General features: G+C 37.7%; 1 protein-coding gene across 1 annotated transcript in view; it reads left to right on the top strand.

Annotated features, from left to right (window-relative positions):
- The window catches only part of LOC127476455 (cadherin-6), a 110,332-nt gene that overhangs the window by 67,018 nt on the left and 18,686 nt on the right, over positions 1-24,628 (top strand). The window contains exons 3-8 of the mRNA XM_051799394.1: positions 8,525-8,819; positions 10,288-10,407; positions 12,405-12,572; positions 14,106-14,293; positions 15,615-15,868; positions 21,588-21,724. Of these exons, the coding sequence (XP_051655354.1) occupies positions 8,525-8,819; positions 10,288-10,407; positions 12,405-12,572; positions 14,106-14,293; positions 15,615-15,868; positions 21,588-21,724 (1,162 nt within the window). The remainder of the gene's footprint in view (positions 1-8,524; positions 8,820-10,287; positions 10,408-12,404; positions 12,573-14,105; positions 14,294-15,614; positions 15,869-21,587; positions 21,725-24,628) is intronic.

The raw sequence follows: 24,628 nt of genomic DNA, 5'->3' as shown, positions 1-24,628 counted from the left end.
TAAATGCAGGATGAGGAAGAATGTATGTATGTGGGAGGAGGTTCTTAAAACAGAAAAAATAATGCAAGAACAGCATATCTATTTTGGGAAACAAGCGTATTTCTAGTCACCAGAGCAGCTATTTCTTGAAATAGGAACTGTGTACCTGTTGCACTTTTTTCATCACTAGGCATGGTGAGAGACAAGCAAGTTAAAACTACATTAACAAACTCAAACACTCAGGAATCAGTCACACTGAGCCACATTCAGATTTATTGTATAGTGTAAGAACTATACTTACTTGTAGTAAACCAGTCACTAACTATAGTTATCCAACTTAATTATTCTGTAAACCGTGACATCTGTTACATCAAGAAAGTGATGAAAAATGAAGACTAGTGATTGCTTAAGACAGCAGATCTTGGGTTAGTTAGGAGATAAAAATGTGAGAACCTCCTTTAAGTGCCTGTTGGAACAATTTAAATACAGCCTCTATGTGAGAGTGCTGTTTCTGACAGCTGTTCATCAGGAATCATGGTGCTGTGATCTGGTAGCGCTGGGTCTGTTTGCATTTCTATTTAATCTTGTCAAAAGTTTTTTTGTTTTTATTTTCTTTGCAAATACCAGTGTTTGAATCTTACTTCAAACTCTATCTCTCAATTTTTGAGGCTATAGAATATAAAGCTTCATATAATCTTCAAATTGTTTTACATAAGAATGAAAAGGAATCATCTGTTCTAGTTTCTGTAAACACCAACAAGGTTTGGAATCACTGTAGCATCTTTCTCCCGTTGTCTAACAAATTACTTTTTAGGATCTAACCTTCTGTAACTAGCTTCAGCAATCTAGCCTCTATCCCTGTAGAGATAAATAGTCCTCTCTTCTAAATAGTTCTAAAGTCCATTAACTTACTTCACTTAAATTTTACAGAGGAGTAAAGGTGTCAAAATCATAAATTTCATGTACAGTTTGAAGAACAGTAGCTGCATCAGGCAAATAAACCTACATTGTGCCTTAACTGTTTGGTGAGCTGGCTGTTCCATAAATATACATATAAACTACCAGCTGCAGTCCATGCTATTTCTTCTTCAGCCAGTATGTAGGAAAAATAAGAAGTACCACCATTTTGCAGTGTAGAGGATTTGGGGACAAGGGCTGGAGCAGAAAGTAAACAGCACCACACAGTGACGTAAGGAATATGAGGAAGAGCTGGAGGCTTTGGCTCCAGGGATGAGTTAGGTAGGGAGGCTATATGGTGTACCAAAGGATCTAGAGCTTAGCATAACTGAGGCCAGAAGAACATGGCACACATGTCCCTGGGAAATCTGTTGCTTCTGGTGATGCTGGATCTCCCTTGTGGAATATCTTTTTGGAAGAAAGGATCTTTTATGTCTTGAAATAAATTATTTGTATAGGTGTGTGGCAGTTTGAGCCACGTTAGAAATCTGGAATCCAATTTCCAGGCTTCCCCCCACCTGGGTTTCCAACACCGGAGAGAAATTTTCAGGCCAGAGGCTTCTATAGGGGGAAGGGGAAGTATATACATTTATTTACACAAATAAATACTATACAAACTAAAGGCAACTATATATATATACTATTACACTTCTATCAGTCCTTTAAGCCCCTGCCTTTAACTTTAGTCCAGGAGAAGCCTTTCAAGGCTGATAGGTAACCAGTCTCTCTCTCGTGGGAGTGTTTCGGGTCCCTGAACACTCCCCCCCAACCAACCTCCAGCTGTTTGCTGAAGTCCTTTCTGCTCACGAAATCCAAGAAGGTAGCTTTGAGTCCTTTCTCCTCGGTCTCATGTCAGTCTCTGCAGTGTCATTCTCTCTCTCTCAGTCTCATACCTCAGTTCGTAGGCTGCTGCAGTGTAGTTCAGCTTATCAAGCGTCCTCCGAGTCAGTTTTTGGCCGCCCCTGGTCAGCTTCTGCAGGGCAACTGCCGAGCCTCTCTCTCTCTGGCCCGTCTCCAATTTCGCCTGGGATTCTTCTCCCTAGCGCCGAGCTGCTTCAAGCCCGTCCACTTGGCTCTGCTTCAAATGCTGAGCCTCTCCTGCACTTTACAGTGGAGGGAAGGAAAAGCCCCCCCTCCACAGCTTAACTGCAGAAAGGGGGGAGGAAGAGTGCTTGGCTGCAGGGCCTGCCTCTCTCCTCTTACCTCAGGTGCTGTGGGTCACGTCCCTCACAAACACTCACTCCAAATGCTGTCTCTAACTCTGGCCTAGGCAGAGCTGGGGGGCCGCAGGGCTCCCCCACCCCCGGAGTGGGGGAAGAAGGAGCCCAGCCACCCCCTGGCCTTCTACACCCGCACGCAGCAGCAGACACCAACAGCAGAACTGCCAACAGCTCCTGGTGCTGTGTGTGTATGATTTTTAGCAGAAGCGAACAAGACAATCGGCTCTCCAGGGAACACTGCCCTGGCACCCAATCACCTCTGAGCCCCCAACTCCCGGGGGGGCCCATCTCAAACCGTGACAAGGTGTTTGCCCTGATGAGGCATGAAATATTGTATGTATATGTAGGTATATGGGACACATATATAGTGTTTTGGCAGTATTTTTTGTGCATTAGAAAGAAACCTGTATTTAAACTCAAGCAAAATAAATATAAATACTTATTACCTAATGTGCCAAACCAGTGTCATTTTCCTTTTAACACAGTTACCAAGTAGAACGAAAACTTTGGTGCTCATTATTTGATGATATTATCGGTGCTGATTGTTATAGTAATTGAGGGGTTGGTTGATGCTGTAGGGGTACAGACCACCAGGAGAGCCAGTGAAGAGTGCAAGATTGTTATTACTCTTACTATTACAGTATTAGCAGTCTCATTTTGAGTGCTGTTTTTTCTGAATGCTTTAGCATTGCACTGTGTAACCTCAAAGAGTACAAGTGGTTGAATTTGTTCATTACTAGACAGGATTCTGGTGTTTGGATATATAAAATTTGGAGCAAAATCATGTTCTATGATACTGCCAGGAGTAAAACCATGATTATCTTTGTTAGCAACCTACCAACTGCGTGCTTACTATTTTAATAATTGATGCCAATTTCATTATTGTGTTAGGAGACAAAAATGTGACCACAGCAACTCCAGAATATCAAGTCCCTCTTATAAATACAAACAAATAATAAAATGCAAGAGACAGTTTATTTGTGAATAATTGTAGGTTGATGCTTCAATGTGTACATCCCAAGGTCAGTTGACTTTGGTCTTCGCAGAAGTTCAGTAACTGCTCTGAAATTCAGTGACTAGCATGTAATAGTCACAAAAGGAAAGGAAACTTGGTCGGTAGGGTGAATGAAAAACCATTTTACCCACCAAATTGCAAGGTATCATATATGCAATATGACATTAGTGGGAGCTAAACTGCAATTTACAACAGTCTTTCATAACCTAAAGCCACTTCCTAGATGACATTAACTGCTGTTTAAATCAGTGTTACAGAGTGAGGTAGAGGAGGAGTGTTATTTAATTCTGGAGAGAATATCCACAGCCTGCAATTTCAATTTTTTGGAATTTAATTACCACAGCTGTAAAAGTACATTTTCAGTACAACCTTGTTACAAATATCCATGCTAGAAAGCCACTTCTCTCTAGTGTATTTCATTTAAACACAAAAAAAAAGTTTATGGTTAGTCTTAACCTATTAAAACATATGGGATCTCACTTTTATAATACAGTTTGCACTGCTGTTTCATACAGTTTCATCTCAAGTTGAATTTACCATAGTTAGAAAAGGGCCCTGAGGGCACCACCTAGCCCTGACTGTCCCTGTCCATCTGCCCATAGCCCAGGACCCCATGTCAGCCCCATGGGGTCAGCAGCCCCTGCCCCAGAAGGAAACACAACAACAGGGCGGGTCTCCAGCTCCCAACAGCCCTGCCCAGCCATTACCATTCCCAGGAGGCACCTGATACCCAGGACTGGGGCTGCCCCGGTCACCCGGGGGTGCCCTGCTCCTGTCTGGGGCAGTGGGCAGGCCATGGGACAGGCCCTGCCATCACCCCCCTGGGCAGATGCTATCCCCCACGCCATGTCAGTTTATAGTCTTATTACAAAAGCACATGAAACATCCACTTAAATTCTTCCTATATGAATTCTCTGCTGAAGTAATTCCTGAGTGTGTAGAATGGGTCCAACTTAATTTTTAAAACCCCAGTAAAATTTTTCTGGAACGTCACTTTAAAATAAAGCAATGATATCTAGTCGTGGTGAACACACATGCTGTTGATATATTCACTCCAGAAATAAATTTTAAAAAAATGTTTGTATACAAATACTTTGAGCATGGATATCACTTGCCTTTTCCTTGTTGTCGTGCTGAAGACACGCCATTGCCACCACCCTTGGAGATTTTGGAGGGTGCTCCAGAGATTCTACAGGAAACAAGGCTACTCCAGATTGTGGTTAATTTGAAAAAAAAACCCAAACCAAAAAACAACCAGGTCTCATTTTAAAGTAATTAAGTATATGACAACAAGCAGAATGTCCAGTAGAAGCAGCTAATGCTACAGCCCTGTGTGCTCTTTAAATGCCTCTTCCTTCAGGAGGAATGAAACCTTCCCCACATCCAGACAAATGTATTTGAATGGCTTGGGCTGGAACATTTGGGAGAGGCAGAAGAAAGAAAAAGGCTAGAGAGTTTTTATCTGACTGTAAGTCATTAAAAGCAAACCAGATGGTTCACTTAACAGTGGTATTAAACCGAGTAAAAGTATGCCTAGGGCATAGTAAAATCTTTAATTCATCCTCAGCCTTAGCCAGTGATTGATGGACAATGTCATAAGAGTGTTCAGATTAGATTCTGAATGAATCAATTTACTATAATATTAATACAGTGCGATTGGTGATGCATTTACTTTTTATTTCATAGACTTAGTTCTTCACAATTTTGCTTACCTTTGGGGTATTACTCAGTTCAGCCACTGATTGAAATGAATGGTATTGAGTAACACAGTTCCTATGGAAGTATAAAATCTGTCTTAATGGGGAGTCCTAAAATCTTTGTCTTGAGGACTGGTAATATGATACAGCCCAGATGACACGAGCTCTGTGTCCCAAACATTTTTATTCTATCCCATGACTATCTGCCATGATCCTTTTATTTGACTAACTTTATGCATAGGATAATGGACCCTCTTCTGCAACACAGGTTAGGACACAGAGTGAAGCTATAATTTCGTGTATTGGCTAGCATCAGCCCTGCTAAAAGCGTCTGCAGTATAATTTATGCACGTACCTCATCACTTTCTTTGCAATGAGTTGTCTGGGTAGTGAAAAATAACTTCAACTTAAAGGAAAATGGGGTTGTTATTACCATTCATTTCATCCTCATAACCTCACAATGGTGTTTCTATATACAAAACCCCTGTACTTTAAAGCACATCTTGCCTCCAGGCCTTCCTTTTGGCTCAATTTGCACCATTCTTTTTGTCCTTTAGTTTTATTCCCAATTTATTTCTTTTTAACCTGATTACAGTAGCAATTTCTCTCTTCATATAGGTCACACAAGCAACACATTGCTTCCAAAATAAATTTTTAAGGAAAAATAAAACAGAAGATTGGATAAAACTTTGCCTGGATAAAACTTTTCTACCAAGCAAACAGTCAAGGACAGATAATGTAATATGAAATAATAAATCTTTTTTTTGAATGTTTTCCTCATAAGTGAATGTTGCATATTTATGTATAAGAAACTTTTGCAGAGATCTGTTTGGCTTTTTTCTAATATATAAAATTTTTTTTCTGAATAAAAGGGAACAAAATCCAAACTATTAGCCCAGCAGTTAAGCAGTTGATGCTGATCGTGGTGTGATAGAAGTCTATCCCCTTAGGGTGACAACTGTCTTATTATCTCCTATCTTTTGCTGAAATCGAACAGGTTTTAGTCACACTTTTTTAGACCCTTTGTGAACCAGATTCACGAGGCCACACCTGGTGACACACTGTAAGTTTGTCATTGGTTTGAAGAACAGGCATTCAGCCAGCCTTAGCTCTGTACATGGGTATGTAGGACATAGTCTCACTCTCACAGTAAATAATCCACATACAGCCTACCTAACTGATCCCTTAGTTTGTTCTATCATGTCTTAGGAAGGCTGTAAAACTAAAGATATCAAAGTTGGAAAGGATCTTGTCAGGGGGAATGTTTATTTTCAAAAGTTAGTGGTTTAACTGGAGGTCTAGAGGTTGAACCTTAGATGAAGACCAGATCCTCATTCTCAATATTGATGACACCGAGATATGTTTTGATGTCCTGAGTCATAATGAGTCTTACACAGGTGAATTAATTGTGGAGGAGGAGTGGAAATTTCATAAACAATTGATGTGAAAAAATCCTACAGGTTTCCATTTTTAGCTCTTTAGGTGGCCTGGGCTAGGTAAAGAATGTTATGGTGGACTATTCAAGTGGTTCCAACACTTTTTCTATGCTGACCTTTTTTTTGCTGCTTTGTTCATTGAAATTAAGTTTAATTAAAATGATGATAAAAATGAGCTTAGGAGTTCAGCCTGTACCAAGTCTCAAAACAGCACTATTCCATGATTCATATGAATTAATGATAGTCTGTTACTGAGGGCTGGTTTTGTCCCAGTATGATACAAAGTTAAAAAGGCTTTCAAGGCAAACAAAAGTTGAATTTTTGATGTGAAACAATCATAAAAATACACAATTTTAAAGACAAAGTTATTTTCATGCCTTTCTCTTGCAGGTTGCCTTTGAGAAAACTTCTGGCAAACAGTCTGTTGAAATTACTTCCTGCAGTAGACTTCTAGTCTAACTTCTTAACAAGCTGATAGATGTTTTTTAGAGTCTGAGGTTGTGTCTAATAAATAATTCCTCTAGGCCTCATGGCCGAGGGAATTGGCCAGCTGAATAGGACTCAGGAGACCTAAACTCTATTCCAAATTTCAAGACTAGCCTTCTGGGAAACTGTGCTTTGTTGTCCTAAAAGCAGAGCAAATGGTATTGACTGATTTTGTGAAGGGTTGTTAAATCTGCTTAGGAAAAATGCTACGTAGAAGCTACTTACTGGTATTCTTATTATCAAGAAAAAGGGCTCCGTGCAAAATTACACAGAATACCCATTTTCTCCCTGAAGGAAATTACAAAGAGTGCTTCAGCATGTCTGCTAATGATTAACCATGCTATAGTTATGATATTTTGTATTATTGGACAGTTTGGGTATGTGTGGTGACAGAGTGTTTTGCCCTTAGAGGCAAACCTCTTGCATGAAGCATGCTTTCTCCAGGGGTCATAGGCATAGGTAGAGTGGAGCACAGTGCCCTCAAGTGGGTTGGCAGTAGGTTTCTGATCTGGGCAGAACGTTGAAGGAACCCCAAAACGTTGACCATAAGCTAATGCTGGAGGCTGCCATTCCAGCATGGTAGGGGCATAGCCAGACACTGGTGAAGTCTATGCCAAGATTCTTTCAATCTACAAATCTTTCTGTTCTACAAAGCATGCTATCCAGCAATGCTAAGTACTTTGCCACACAGTCAGCTAGGGATTTTTTTCTAACTTTTATTGAGGAAAAGAGAAGCACAGAGCTGGTTGAGAAGGTCCAGCTCTTCTGACTCATAAAAATATCTTCACTGTGAGAGAAATAATTTCCAGGAATCTTGCTACCTAACAGATTTTTTTCCCATTAATTTTATCGCTTATGCTCTGATTTCAAAAGCCATTTTAATATTTCATTTTTTAAATTTTTCTTTTCTCTAATGTAACTAGCCTTGATTTTAACACTGGGAGAATAAATAAACCTTTATCAAAGGAACACCCATAAGGGTGTGATTTAGTCAGTTACACCTTTTGTGTATAGTAAACAGCATTTCAAGAGATGTGGAAATCTTCTGTGAAAAAAATATGATGGTTTGGGCAGTTCATGCTTTGTATGCTAATTACCATTATTCTCCTCTTTCCCTTTTTCCCACCAAGTTTCAGTTGGGTCCATGTCCCTTTGGGTAGAGTTACTGATCTCTTCCCTTCCAGTGCTGTAATGGTCTAGTATGCCTGCCTGCCTCTGCCCTTAGTTTGCCACATCTGTGAATGCATGTATTTATCTGCTATTTGTGTATGTATTTAGTATGTCATTTTATTGTGCATCCAAAATTTAAACTCAAGAAGTGGCTTGACTGGACACTTTCTAATTTTTTGCTTACTGCAATTCCTGAATCCACTGGTTTTCCACTGTAGGATCTCATTGCTCTACATACTTCTAGGATTTCACTTAGGCCACTAGCATTTAGAATTAATTGATGTGTATTTAGATTGGGAAGATGGTCTGCAGCTTCAGTTCATGGTTCTCCTTGGGCAATTTCTTATAATGTTGCAGACCATTTCAATTCTGACATCAAGACACAACTCCATCTGTTCACTGCTTCTGCTGTGATATCAACTCTTTTCCCAAAAGCAGTGTACAGACTTTTGGCTGAGTATTAATAATAGTAAAGCATGTATCATGATATCAGTTAAAGTATCTGGAATTGTGTCCCAATTATTTATTTTCCTTTCTTTTTATTTATTCCCATTTCACCACCAGCTGCATTCAGACCAGGATAAAGGAGATGGATCACTTAAATACATCCTTTCTGGAGATGGAGCAGGAGACCTCTTCATTATCAACGAAAACACTGGTGACATCCAGGCTACAAAGAGACTAGACAGGGAAGAAAAGCCTGTATATATACTCCGTGCCCAGGCTGTAAACAGAAGGACTGGAAGACCAGTGGAACCAGAATCTGAGTTCATCATTAAGATCCATGATATCAATGACAATGAGCCAATGTTTACAAAGGACGTTTACAATGCCAGCATTCCTGAGATGTCAGATGTTGGTAGGTGCTAACTAATAACTGATTTCGGTGTCTGGTCTGGGTTCTTTCTGTGGAGTTAATGAAGGGCCCAAAGTTTACAGGCACTGAATACAGACATCTGCTGTTTGAGTCTGGAGTAAAAGCACCTCAGATGTTTAAAAAAAAAATCTAACTCCAGGAAGATAGTGACACCAGTTTGCTGGAATCAGAGGTGTCAGCTGAGTGAAACATGCTCCCTCTGTTGTACCACAAAAAATGCAAGTTAATATCATCTACTTTAGCTTCAGAGCTGAGTTACATGACACTCTTAGAGTTCAATAAGCTTTGTTAACATGATTTAGTAAAAGTGTAATAATATGGTAATCTGTGGTCACCTGTGTCAATACCACTCCTAGATCTGTTCAGCAATCCTTCTTTAGTTCAGGAAAGTAAACAAAATGGAAAAGAGCATGTACAGAAGGGGTTGTACACATTTCAGGAGTAAAAACTGTAACCCAAGTCAACTCATCACTGATTCTGAGATATGCCATTAATTTCCTCTGCCCTTTGTTGCTCTTCTCTTGCAAAAGAAAAGAGCTCCAAAGTCCTTCGAAGTCCACTGAAATCTTTCTACTGATTTAAAATGTATTGAGCTGTAAGAATCAATCAAGAAAATAAAATATGGTTTTAAGATGGGATCTTTTCCTGAGAAGTCGACAGATTTTGATTCTTTGTCTCTGATTCTTAGGGAGGGCAGTTTGATTTCTTTGTCAGGGAGCAATGGATGGTTGAATTGCAAGAAGCACATTTCTAATCTGAAATAATGTCCAGGGAGAGAAGCATTAATTAATCATGATCAAGAATGAGATTAAAATAAAGTTCAAGCAATATGAAAATAAAGACTTTGGGGCATACTCTCTCCTCTCATTCATGGGACTTGTCACATGGATGAAACCTCATCTGATGAAGTGAGAACACAGTATTCACATTTTGATGTGGGAAGTGAATACTTTATTCACAAATGGGTTTAAATGCCAAAATCTAAGCTAAATTTTTATGTTTCTTAACACTTTGCCTAGGATTCAACACCATTTCGTTCTCTCGAAGACACATGAAAAAAGAGATTTACATTCCTATATCAAATACCTTACAAGTGTGAGTAAATTTGCAAAAGTATATTCTTGACCTAAATTCAAATTCGAAATGCTTTCAATATTTGGAGAAAGGTGCGTTTCTGCTTCCTTCACAAGAAACACCATGAAGGATCTGTATATCCAATCAATAACTGTGTTTTAATGAGTTGAGAATAAGACAACTATCATTTTGGGTTTGAGAGCTATCATTTTGGGACTGTCCTTTATGAACAGAGAAACTTCAAAAAATAAGAATGTCTCTAACTTCTTGCCACAAGTCTGACCTGAACCTGAATAATTTTTTTTTTCTATGTCATAACTGTCTTGACCATGAAAAAAACCCTATTCATTTTATTTCCTTTAATTTTTCGTTACAGGTACCTTTGTTGTGCAGGTCACCGCAACTGATGCTGATGATCCTACATATGGGAACAGTGCTAAAGTTGTCTACAGCATTCTCCAGGGACAACCATATTTCTCTGTCGAATCTGAAACAGGTCAGGGGACCTTATCTGTCACACTGTGACAATGTCTGTAATTCAAAATGACATGCTAAGCCAAGCTAGGATATAATAGAAAAAAAACTTCGAAGAGATTACATCTTACTCAGTGCAAAATCTGACAAACTTAATAGAGCGATACATCTGTAAACATGACACCTACGTTATTTTAATCTTACCAGCAAAGTCTAATAAATACAATTAGTATTGGATGTGAACCAGTTTTCAATCATTTTTAACAAGCAGTGGGTACAGAGACTGCTGTGGATGTTTAAATTAAACCAAACAATTTGGCTTTTAGATGAAAACAAGGAACAGGTGGGTGTGGAAAAAAGTGCTAATTCCTCATAGATCTTCATAATGGCTAAATTAAGACTGAGGATTTGTTCAGGTGAGGTTTTTTTCTCCTTCTGCTTCTTCAAAACTTGTTTAAAGTAATTATAATTTCTGTACATCTGCAACATATCACTTTAATGCTAATTTTATGAAAGAAATCTTAATTAAGAATAATGATAGAAGAGGTAAAATTGACTGTTGCGCTAAACTAGAAGATCACAAATAGAATCCCAAAGTTCTGAGTTCTGTTTTTGGAGGATGTTTAAATTACAGACAGTGACTGGAATATTTAATGGTCTGAATAACAGCTTTAGAATCTGTGCATGTAAAACACATGCATTCTAACTGACTGGATCTGCTCTACCATTTACTCTCTGACTACATAGCTTTATAACAAAATTTTCTGGAGAGAAACGAGATCTCAAGAAACTCCTTCACTGGGAATATCCACTGTGTTAGGTTGCTGGAAGCTAGAGAAATCGATTCTCCTTAGCATCCTTACAGGAAAGAAATAGATTATCACAGACAATTAATCAGATTTTAGCATTGGTGCCTATCTTAAATTGTAGAGACTCAGTCAGGGAAAAGGAGGGAGAGATTACATGTCTCAAACTGAAACCTGAGATGAAAAAGTGTACACAATTCTGAAAGAAGTGAGAGCCAAGATGAAAAGGAGCTTCCCTTCAAGCATAAGGTATTAGATAATACAAGCCAGGATTTTTGCACTGATGCACTCAGATTCTGACTTGGACACTACACTATATCCTCTTCTAGAGTTATAAGAAGGATGAGGTGGCTGAGAGTTCACCAGTAATAATCTTTTAGCATGAGGTTTGTATGGGGCCTGGGAAGCCAAGTAAACCGCAGTCTTGATCTTCCTGCCATGGAAATCAATTTCAGAACTCCTAGAGTGAAATAAGTCTCTGTCAAAGTCACTGTGAATTTTGTCATGGATTTCAATACTTGAATTTCACTCCTTTTGCCTACAAAGGAGTCAGTTCTTACCTTAAGAGATCCAGTGAGAATGCAAACATTTTGCTTCGTGGTAAATCTGAATGATTGAATTTCAATAGGAATTGGCTTTTGAAGAAGGAAGCGACTGGCAAATCATTCTAATCAATGTATAAATAAAAATATATACACTCAGACATGTTTGGATGCTCATAATTTTCTTAATTAATTTCTCTTCTTCCATTTAATGTTGTTGCACTCTTTAATGGTATCTTATTAAAATTAGATTTTCTTTTTTTTTTTTACCATATCTGTCAAAATAAAAATATTGACAGAACTGGAGAGAAATGATGGAGCACATTATAATGAACAAAGAGCCTTTTTCCAGTTCAGTGAGAGACTTTAGCATGAAACTGAAAGAGGGTAAATAGTTATGTAAAATAAATAGCTTGCAAATATGTAGAACATCTTTCTGGGGATGCCACTAATATTGTGTCTGTCACATAGGCAGTAGCCTAAGATGTGACATGACAAATCTGTAATTTAATGAACCATCTCATAACAATAAATATTTGTACTGGGCAAAGTTTACTTATTACAAAGAGATTGTTTTGTTTTTTAGACTGTAGAGGTTTTTTAATAAGAATTTCCATCAAAGTCAGTACCTTACGTGTGACCTCCCCGCTCTTTAATTTTCATGTTTTCAGGCATTATTAAAACTGCTTTGCTAAACATGGACCGTGAAAATAGAGAGCAGTACCAAGTGGTCATCCAGGCTAAAGACATGGGAGGCCAGATGGGCGGATTATCGGGAACCACCACTGTGAACATCACGTTGACTGACGTAAATGACAATCCACCTCGCTTCCCCCAGAGTATGGGATATTTACATTCTGTGTTGTAACATTAACATGGAGAAAAATTGTTCTTGTTTTGGTTTTTCTTCACCTTAGATATTGTTTCTTCTATTGTGGACTTACTGAGTATCAAACTTTCTTTAGGAAGGCAAAAAAGAGCACATGAGTAAGCAATAGCATCATGCTAAGCTCAATTGCAATGACTGGGAAACAAATATTTAATATTTTTACTTCACTGCAGTGAGCAGTTTGAGAGGTGAATTATTGTGCAGAAACAACTTCTGTTTTTTCTACCTATTAAAGAGCTGTGATCAACACAATCCGTATTTCTTGTTCACTGTTATTTCTTTCAGACCTCATGGTTGATCACATTTTAAGATTTCTGTTGTAAACTAATGTATTTAAGTTTTGAAACATATTTATTTAATTATGCAAAAATATCCCAAAAGCAATTACATAAAAAATAAATATTTACGACCAGAAAGCATTTGCTTCAATGGATTTTCTTATATTCTTTGCATACAGAAACAAAAGCATGTACATAAATACACTAGGTATTCCTGCCTATTTTACTTCCCCTGTCTCAAATAGTTTGGTACTTATCTGTGTGATATTTATGGGAATCAGTTGAGCAAGCTCTCCTAGAAAGTAATTTCTGTTAGGGGCCATTCATGGCTATAAGTAATTCAAAGTGATTCAGCTTTCATCCACTTCTCTTTCCTTCTCTTTACTTCCTTCCTTCTTACTCTCTCTCTTTTTCTTCTTGTTTTGTGTTTTCTAACCACTGCTCTCTGTATGATGTGTGTGTATCACAGTGTCAGTGTGTGTCAAAGTCAAGAACAGCTGTTAGAGAAAATAATTGCAGATCCTATCAGACAAATCAGCAAGCTTTGGCAGTTAAGTCACTGGGAAAGTTATTGGAAGCAACTTGTCATTTAAGTTCAAACTCTGTTCTTAGCTGTGGGCAAAGAGTTTCCATTTAAATTAGAGCAACTTAAGAAGAAATATAACACTCTGACCCCAATGAGTTAATTATACATCTCTGGACATAAATGTCTTCAATATAAAAACCAAAGATACAGCTTCATAATGCCAACATTCCACAAGTAGCCTTTTTTGCAGACAAAAATTCAATGTAGCATATTTTTAATAGGCATTTGAGCTGGATTCAGCTTTACTGTTACTAAGCTGCACTGGCCTCTCACAGTTCTTAATATTTGTCCTTTGGCCTCGAGACGTTTTTCATATACAGTTCTGATATGGTCCACAGAGACCATGAGAATGTTTTGAAAGGGACATATGTTGCTAAAATTACATGTTTCTAGTAAAGCAAAATGCCCATCCTCCATATTAGAAAACAGATAGAGAAATAAGTTACTTTTATCCACCTGAAAGTATGGCAGAAGGTGAAGGCTTTTGCCCCAGGAAGGCTTGAAGACACAATGACTCGCTAACTCACCTGTGCATGCCCAGTATGGACAGTGGGCTGAGAGATGGTGTCCAAAGTACCATGAGACTGACTAACAAAATTTCCTTCTCTGTCTGCTGTAGGCACATATCAATTCAGAGCTCCCGAGTCTATGCCACTAGACTCACCAGTTGGCAGGATAAAAGCCAATGATGCTGACATGGATGAAAATGCAGAGATTGAATACAGCATCACTGAAGGGGACGGATATGACATGTTTGGAATTACCACAGACAAGGACACACAGGAAGGAATTATAACTGTGAAAAAGGTAAATATCTTAACACATGTAAAGTTTCTTTTATGCGAGCAATTGGTATCCTTCTTCTTATACTTCCCTTACTAAGCCCCAATGCACATACTTTGAAGGAGCTGAGAGAGTAAATAAGCTAAGGAGTGGGGTGGGACTGAGAAAAAATTATACAGCCTGAACTTATCCACAGAAAAACTCAAGGAAGCACCACCATCAAGCTGTGATTTTCTCTCTGTGATGCTTAAAGGATTTACTCACTTAGCAGAAAGTGCTAAGAACACAGAAATAATCAGTATCATATTGCCTATTTTGCATTATCAGAGGATGTTGAATTGTATAGCTATAATACATTAAAGTACATAGACAAGTTTCTTCTGACTCACATTTTGTAAAAATGTAATTAATAAATCTATCAGCATGTTTTTGCTTTAGAAAAAAAAAATCACAGCGTCTTGCTAGATCATAGTGGACATCATCTACTACATTGCACATTGGCTGTCAGAAAAGGTTTGAGAAATATTGTTTACAGTGGACTATCAGGCAAACTTGATAAGGTTACAGATATCATCCTTCATCAGTTCAGGTTCAGTCATCACTAGATAGACATTGTGTAGATTTTCCAAAGATGCACTTGCTTGTTGATATCAGTACGACACCTGTCATTACTTGTTTTTTAGGAGATGCCTTCCAGGGTCTGATTATGATATCAGTCTAACTCCATTTGCATTTCTGTCTGTTGCTGACAGAAGCTGTGAATCCTCTACAATACAATGGAAAAATGGGGTGACTACTCCCTCTCCACATTTCTCCAAGTACAGTGGCAAAGAGTTGCTAAATGCTGCTTCTTCATACATTTAACAGTGTGATATAGTCATAGCCAATCATGAAATCGTGTTTGACTTGATGGGTGGTCCTGGATATCCAGACACTAGATGTCACAGTGTTTCATTTCAGTGATGGAATGCCAATATCTAAACAAGCAATACCTAGAAAAACTTCCCTCCTTTGGTGTGTGCTGCTTTATAGGCAAGGGATAGAAAAGAAATCATCAAAATGCCAAAAATGACAGAATAACAGGCATAAAGAGTTAACGTTATTTGAGAAGACTAATTGGTGTTTAGGAGTTCCAGGCATAGAATTTCTTGAATTTTTTTTCTTATTATATCATCAGTGGCATAGAGCCCTTTCATTCTCATCCCTGTTAGCATTTTAATTCCAGTTCAGGCTCTTGTTATGTAGCTCAAGCCTCTCCATGACTTCCCACCATTCATTTGGCTCATCTGGCTGCAAGCCACAGCAATACCCACAGACTTCTCACACCTTTTTTTTTTCTTGCCAGGCATTGGATTTCGAAAATAAAAACTTATATATTCTCAAAGTGGAAGCTGCAAATACTCACGTAGACCCTCGATTCCTGTACTTGGGGCCATTCAAGGACTCAGCTACAGTCAGAATTCAAGTGGAGGATGTAGATGAACCCCCTGTGTTCAGCAGACCAGCATACATAATGGAAGTGAAAGAAGATGTTCCAATAAACAGTGTAATAGGAACAGTAACTGCTCAGGATCCAGATGCTGCCAGGAACCCTGTCAAGTAAGCATATACCATTTCAGCTTGTCCGTAAACTTTTTACAGCATTAATTTTGCTCCTATCATGTCAGCACCACAAAAAAAATCACTTCTCACAATGTGAATTGTAGGGCATGCTTCAATATGGAGTATTGTAGATGGTAAATAATCTCTCACGCTTGAGCATATGTCGTTATGTGTGATTGTGTTTGCATGGCCTTTGCATCTTGAATTACATCCTAATCTCTTCAGTAACTAATGTCTGTTGTTATTTCTACCATGAAAGAGTTTACTGCAAAAAGAGCACTAAGAAGATGTTAGTGTTGTTCTTCCACCTTTAACATTTTCCAGTGCAGTGAAGTGCATCCTCTTGGCTACGTGACAGGGGGGTGATTCAGCAGCCTTTTCTTCTTCCATCTGTCCAGACCTGCTGAACAGAGGTCAGAGTTATCTCCTCTAAACTACAAGTAGAAATGCCTCAAAATCAGTTCATGTACACACACAGGCTCTGATCTCACCTGTATCAGTGTAAGGCTAATAAGATAAAGAGTCATTCTCATGAACTTTGTAAATTACACTTGCCATGAATCAATAAACTAGTCTTAAAGGTAGTGGAGGAAATGTTAAGGCTGGAGTAGCTAAACCTAAGCCTTCGTTTTTCGTAAATTAAGTGGTACATTGTTTCAATATATGCTGGAATACTTAAATCATATTGGATAGAGTATAAAAGAACTTTTAAATAGTTGTGTGCTTTATTTAAAGTTCATTGCTACTGACAAGGCAGTGAGAGGAGGAAATGAGAAGTACAACAATATTAAATTCAGGTCAATTTTCAGCATGTCTCTGGCTAGGCACCTTGGAAATGCGATAGTAGTCTTTAGATCAAAATAGAACAATGGAGGTTTAATAAAAATCCAGTCCACTTCTGCAAACAACTATCTTTCATCAAGATATCTTACTATATTTGTGAGGCATGAGTAAGTTTTAAGCTCTTAGTTCATCTTGTGAGAGGGGTACATATTATAATCTTAATTTTCTAGATAAAGAAGCTAAATCTAAAATGTTTCTGCAGAAACTCTCATTATCTTCAGTTCGCATGGCATGCCCTACACAAGTTCCTGTTCAAGACTAAGCCTTCTAAGTTTAATTAAGGCTTTCTTTCATTTATATTATGACATGCAACTGTTATATGGTGTTCTGGGCCAGCAGAGCATAGTCACTTAGAGAGTAGCATAATGTTTTGCGGACTTTGGTGAAGCCCAGGGACAGAATAAACAGGTTCTATAGCATGTTTTCATGGGCATGCTAGCATGAAGATGAAAAATTGTTTGGGGTGACACCTAGGCCCCTTGCAGGCTTCATAGGAACCTACTTTTTTATATCTAATGGCACTGGAGAGTAAGGGGGGTGCTTCCCTGTGGTGATAACTGCAACCATTTGCATTTCACACCAGCGCCAGCTCCTAATTATAAGTGATTTACAGTGGATAGGGATTATGCTGTTCATTGTTGAGTACTGCCTACCGGCTCTTTGCTATTAATTGAATGTGTGTGCTAAAACTTACCTAACTTTCAAAGGGCAGTTCTTTAATACAGTATAGGTACTTTGCATATTAAAGTATCACATAGTTATTGAGCAAAATTTAGCAGAAGTGTCAAAACTGATGCAGTGCAGCAGAAAGCTTGTTTTCTTTTTACTTTAATAATATGCAACAGCAAAGTACAAGGAGAAGTAAAATAAAAATGAGAAAGAGGTTAGAGTAGTAGAAATAAACACAGCAAGAAGAAATGTGAAAATCAGAGGGGAAGGAAATCAGCAGAGAGCAGTAGCCTGAGAGGTGTTAACCTGCAATAAATGTAATTTTATGGTGCTAATATCTTGGGTATCTGCTAGAATTTAGGGGCATGGGTTGAGTCTGCATCTTTTTGACAAGGTAATTCTTTTTTCTATCATGCAATAGAGATGCTAAATCCGATTTTCACTCTGAGCTTCAGGGAAGATGCAATTAGACTGTATATATATGACTTGTCACTTGCTTGTCAATTTTTCTTGAAGGTTAAAAATAAAATCTTTAGATACTTGATATTACAATGAAAACCTTCCATTTTCTCCTCTACTTAAGTGAAGATTTCTCTTCCAAAACAAACTGAGCCCTAACTCTGTTAGATGAAAGCCCCTTTGATCTTCCATTAAAGGAAACCTTCACAATATCATTATGAAAATGCATTATGAAAAATTCACACACACATCCCTTCCTGACCCACAAATCTTCCTGACTTGTGGTTACATTAGACAGCAAGCTTCTGAACATAGAAGACAATGAAGCAACAGCAAAATATGAAGCAGATATCTGCCCTGGTTGTAAGACTGTATAATCATTCCTGACCTCTATATTGGTAGAGCTAAGTTTCATCAGTCTATCTCTTATAAATTAAGTTTTGCTGTGAAAATGTGGAAAAAAAATGTTGAGAAAATACAAAAATACAAAAATACACCAGCTATATTTGAATATGCATCTGTATGTCATGGCATTAACACAGTCCTGAGTAACACTCCACTGTCCAGATGTGTTATAAAAAAAAAAAAAGTTTTGCATTCTGCTTGTGTTTGATCTACACAGAAATAATATAAACTGCTGCATACTGAAAAAAAAACAATGCTAAAACTGGCACTGCTGTATTGTACATCAGATCTTTTAAAATTGCTAGTTGAGTTTTTTTGCTATAGTAACTCCTCAGAGGCATAATGAAGTTCATCAGTCACTGGAACTGTCTTCCTGCTGTGATTTGATTTACTAAAGTGTCCCAGATGAAAATGATCTGCAAACAAATGTAAGGCTTAATTTTGTTTGTGTATTTTACTGACAACATATTTGCATGTGTTATATTCTCTCTTTCACCCTTACCTTCTTCCTATTATCTAAAACAAGAGACTCTAATCTACATAGATACCTTTTAACTTCCTAGCTTGTCAATTCCTCAAAGTTTAAAAGGGATGAAATCCTGAAATCCTGAAATACACACGAGTAATTTCATTAAATAAATGTAAGAATGAGTTTGATGTTATCTTCTTAATTCTTACTAGGTTATGATCCATAAGTCAGAATCGCCACCAATTCAACATAATTAAGAGTCTTGATCAAAAGAGACTGGATTATGCAAACTGAGAAACAGAAGTGACAGTCTAGCTTATTAAAATCATCCTTCTAGACCAGATTTAATAGTATAATTGGAATATAGTTTAACTGCATTGACCTTGTATGTATTTTCTTTGGGATATGAAGAAATAAAATTAACATTTCATTAAGAAACTGTTCTCTGCTGAGTTTTTTTTTTATGAGTATAACTGTCCACTGTGCAAATGACTGAATATACATATGGCTGTACAAATACTTACATTTTAAAATTCTTAATATCTTGAAGAAGAAGATACTCGGTGTTACACCTCTGGTAATCCTAGAAGAAGTCCAGAACCTTTTTTTTTTTTTTTTATCCAGATACTGAATTTGGGAAATTCTAAAAGGTGCAGATAGTGATCACAATACACTAAGACATTAAAAAGTGCTAAGATATTAAGATATTTCAGGTTCATTCAAAATATAAAGCAGGAGTGAAAGTAAAATTGAAGAAGAAAAACCCCAATGAGTGGACAGCTAGTTGCTTATTTAAATATCTTGCTGAATAAGAACCTGAAATATGCTAGTGCAGTTGACTGGAACAGCTAATCTATGGGAAATCCTGATTCAAAGAAGAATGGAAAATCTATATTTACTGCAAAATGGAAATAACAAAGTATTTCAGCTGAAAGATATGGAAATGAGCTGCAGAATATCTGAAAAATAATTGAATTCACAAAATACCAACATAATATCATACAAAGCCTGAGCGAATGAAAGTTAAAATGAAATGTTTACCGTATCAAATATTTACTTTGTAAAAATATAAACTAGTCAGACAAGTTTGTATAAACTTGTTTTCATCAAACATTTCAGCCAAGTCAACAAATTCACATCTGCTATTTAGATTCGGACGAAGCAACGCTTTTCAAGCTGAGGGTAGCATTATAATGCTGCATAAAGGAACTAGGTTAGTGACACCACATCTGACTTCGTGCAGCCAAAATTGCAGTATTGTCAGTAAAGTGACAACAGGGAATGAAAACTAAATGTGAACTCCTGAAAAACTAGCAAGGTGTGCCTGAGCAAGTCCTAGCAAAAAAAAGTTAGCTTGCTAGTCCTAGTACCTTTAAATGTCATTTGCTTTATTCCATAGAAGTTTAAGATGGAAAAAGAAAAACAGTTTAGTGCAAATAGTTAATACTTTCTATTGTTTTGTCTAGGAAGGTAGGCTGCACTTAAATTCTTATTTTGAAGTAAGACCTGTCTAATCTGCTGTGGACATTATATCCCATTCTTTTATATGCAAGGAAGAAAAAAAAATAGATACAAGATAATTAGCAAGTTAGTTAATTTTAAACTTTTGTCAGAATCATGTCTCAACTAGATTCTTCTATTCCCTCCTTCATCCATGCAAGATCTTTCTCAGAATTTAAGAGACATTGCACAGGCACTAGGAAATCCATGCATAATAAAGGACGTGTCTTGCAGTTGCTCCTAGGGCAGAGCAGGGAACAGAAATTTTTCTTCAGCCTCTGCATTCCCCTCAGTTCTGTAGTGGCAGTACACTCTGCCAGTCATTTTCCTGGCACAGTTTTCATCTGAATGCTTACCAGCTCAGCCATTATTGTTATCCCTGTCTGGACACAAGGGACAGCAGTAGCTACCTTTGTCTCCATCGACATGACCTGCAAGGAGACCAGGGGTACACACTGGGTTTCCTAAGGCTCTGTCCTGGATTGTACATGAGCACACATTTGGGCTTGAAACAAGAGCAGCATAATGCAATTGCATTCTTGCTTTGGCAACATCAGAGACATATTTCTGTCAAAACATAATTTATGCAAGAATTTTCCCTTCATGAGAGATGAAACCAAGTCACCGCATTTGGATCAAGGTGGTAGCACCCTCTCCTGGGAACTGGAGAGTTCAGCTTTTAAACTTGGATTCATTCAGTTCAGCAGAAAAAGCAAAAGATTAGATTGAAAATTTGAATCTGTATTTAGACTCTGAGCTCCCCCAGAGCTTGTTAGCATTCATTTTCACATCTAGATACCATCAAGCATGGCTGAGAATGTTAGTTTTAATGAGTTACAGCAAACCTTTGTGTGATATGTACCGTGGAATAATGAATCTCTATTCCATGCTGACTTGGTTTGGTGGGGCAGCCTTTTTAAATGCTGGGAAGTGAGAGGCAGAAATGCACCTCAACTGTCAAATTTTATATCAGAAATGATTTGGAACAGTTAAGATATCAAACCATAAAAAGAGAGTTTTATAAAGGGAAAGCCAACTCAGCCTTAAAATAAACTTCATATCTTTCAGGACACAGACTTCACATTTCTCACTAAAAACAAAGCTTTGATGATTCTCAGAGGTATGTAAATTCTGCAGCAATTCATTTATTCACTGACAATACTCCACCTTCTAAATCAAACCTCCAATGTGTCATTATCCAGTAACTCAGAATTAGCTCTTTGTGCGAATACATAAAGACTCTGAAGCCTGTGCTGAAAACAAAAGGAAACCCCATTTGCTAGATGTTTGATGTCTAGTCTTAGAAAATGGTTTAAGAGCATAGAAATTAAAAGGAAAGCATTCCCCTAACCCGTGTCTCTGTATTTGCAGATACTCTGTAGATCGTCACACCGATATGGACAGAGTATTCAACATCAATTCAGGAAATGGTTCGATATTCACTTCAAAACCTCTTGACCGGGAAACACTGCTGTGGCACAACATTACAGTAATAGCAGCAGAGATCAGTAAGTTAAACCTATATACAGCTCCTCTCCCTGATGTAATGAATTTAGCCTCCTAGCTGTGTGTATGGAAAGCACGGTTGGACAGATGTAAGGTTATATGGATACTCCACTCAATACTAATGAAGAAGTAGTAACTCTGCAAGAGCTTGTCTGCAGTTTTGTATTTACTAGGGACACGGTTCATGAAGAGGTAACTTAGCTGAGCAGGAAGGAAAGAAGACAGTTCTGTGTTTTCTAATCAGTAATAGCCATTTTTCACTGTGGTTGTTGAAACCAAAAACTAGCATGCAGCAAACAAGATGGTTTAAAGCCAAACTGTATTCCTTTGCTGAATTCAGTCTCATCCAGACTGGATGTTTTCAAGTAAGGCTAAGGTGGCTGGGCTGAGCTAGGTGCCCAGATCTTAATCAGTTTTAAGGATTTCTACCTTTGAGTTCTTGTGCATCCTTTTGAAATTACAAATCAGTCTGTCACTTAGTTTAGGATTGTTCTGAACTAATGATCTTGTGATAACACTAGTCGTGTTGATTTTAGAAGTAGAAATGCCAGGGATCTAAGATAAGGGCATGTATGGTAGATGGCCTTTAAAAAAATCATTTTTATTTTAATACGTTAACTATAAGCACATCAAGTTCTCAAATATTAGGGAATGCAATTCTATTTGCTTTTGCAGAGTCACAGTGCCTATGTTTATGGCGGAATGGTAGATAAATTTAATATAAACACCGGTTCTGTGAGTGTTACAAAGTCTTTCTGCAACTCAGAGGCTAAATGGCTTTTCATTTTTCTGAAACAATGTAAGCTCTACTTTCTTTTGTTGTGAGTATTTGTATATGGCTCAATCACCTGCTGAACAGTGAGGAGTGTAACTTAAGAGCTAAAGAGTACTTGACTCCAGCTTGCTTTATTGTGTAAGTCTTTTCAAAACTGAAAACTGATGTGAAACAATGCTACTGAGGCAAGCAGATGGTTATGTGAAAGAGTAGGGAGCTTGAGCCTACAGGAATGATAAGGCATTAACAGTTCTCTCCATCTCTTGTAAGTTTGTGCCTTTTAATGCCATGTATGGGGTTTCAGCACACCAAATGCTGACTGTTAGGTGTTTGTGTTTCCATTAAATCCTTGAAGGAGTGATCTAGGGTCAAGAGTTGTACACTACAGGCAGCCCCTGGCTAGAGGAAGAGGGGAAAAATAAACACCTAAAAAGGAAAGAATAGCAACATTTAGGAAGCACGTTTGCACTGATCCCAGCAGGGCTGAAATAGTCTAAAGTATAGAAAATTGTATAGTGTCTGAAAACCAGCTTAGCATCCATACAAAATCTCATTTGGTTCCTTGTTTCCTCCCCTAAGCACAGACCTTCTACTGGGCCAAACCCTCTCAACTAAACCTCTTGTGTCTGATACTGGCTTCTGTCTTAATTCCCATTTCTCTTTAGGCTGAATCCTTCCAGGCTGCAACAAGATACTTCCTGGGGTATGCTTTACTAGACCAAATTGGGCATAACGAGGGTAGATGTCTTCCAAAGGCAATTTCCTTGGTTGAAATGCAGCTACTGTTCTGGAATCCAGGACTAATTTTAGTCTCAAGAGACTAGACTTGAAATTACCACTGCTTATTGTTCCTAGCTAAATCCAGTAATTTCTAGCAAGGCTACCTTCAGTCCCATTCCACCAAATTCCATAGAATCACTGATTAGCCTCAGTGGCATATTATCACATTAAACTCCAGGTATATTTCAGTGAAATAATCTCAAAAAAAAAAAAAAATCCAGTCAAGTTGCAGGCAGGACGCACGTTCAGATGGGTGGATGCTTCCTTGGATATGGAAAAAAAAATAAATTATAAAGTCATAAGGAGAAACACCTTTCAGTGATGACTGTTCTTGATTTCATTTTACAGTAAAAAAAAAAAAAAGATACAGATTTCGTTTTGCCTTGGTCTAAAATTGTCGATAAGTGTAGATTGCTCCATTTCTAAATGTTCTTTTTCACCAGTATGAGCTGCAATTGCTCAGCAGCCCAGAGAATCAGTCATGCTGCGACTGCTGCAGACAAATAGTTGGTGAAGCACTAGGTCAGTACATCTGCCTTAGACAGAAGGCAAATTGGCATTAAAACTCGGTACACATGTCTACTGAGTCACAGCTGCAGAATTACAGCTGATTTACCAGAGAGAATTCCCAGAGTATTTTTAAATGTTCGTTGCTTAACATTTAAGGGTAAATCAAACATTGGCAGGATTTTGAGGCTGTATTCTGAAAAAAAAAACCACTTTAACAGCTTGGTTGCTGGCTCAACAGAAATCATATCCCTATAGAGAGAAACAGATTTAAGCAGTTTGTGGAGTTTATGGAGGGTTTTTTGGAGATGCAGCCCAGCAGTAATTAAAGGATAATGCAAACAAATTAACCGACATAAATTAACCTGCACAAATAATTTGAAAGACGATGACAAAAAAGAAAAATTAAAAAAGACTTGAAGCCATCTTTAAACTTATATTTCCTTTAAATCAGAAAAAAGACTCATGTTCATAGAGTTTTTATGAAGCTACAATTTAGTCCAGTATCATTTTAAATTGTGAGAACCTTAAGCACCTAGAAATAAAATGAAAATATGTAGTTTGTGGTTCAAAAAGCAGGAAAGAAAACAATTGTAACTCTTGATAGGAGAAAAAATACATTGGCCAATATATTTGAATGTATTTGTTAGAAAAGTATGCCCTTATGAAATAGTCTTGCCAATAGTCCGATGACTTCAAATGAATACCTTTGATTTCTGCCTACTATAAAAAAATCACCATTTCTATTGATGTATTTTAGCGTAGAATTCAGCCTAGTCTATATTATACATAAACTGTTATTTTATTCATTGAATGAATTTAGCCCAATGGTTCATATTAGAAG

The sequence above is a fragment of the Manacus candei genome, unplaced genomic scaffold, assembly GCF_025592945.1.
Source record: "Manacus candei isolate 608988 ecotype Guabito, Panama unplaced genomic scaffold, ASM2559294v1 h1tg000049l, whole genome shotgun sequence".
NCBI lineage: Eukaryota > Metazoa > Chordata > Aves > Passeriformes > Pipridae > Manacus > Manacus candei.
Note: the sequence above shows the minus strand (reverse complement) of the source record. Positions and strands in the feature narration are given on the sequence as shown.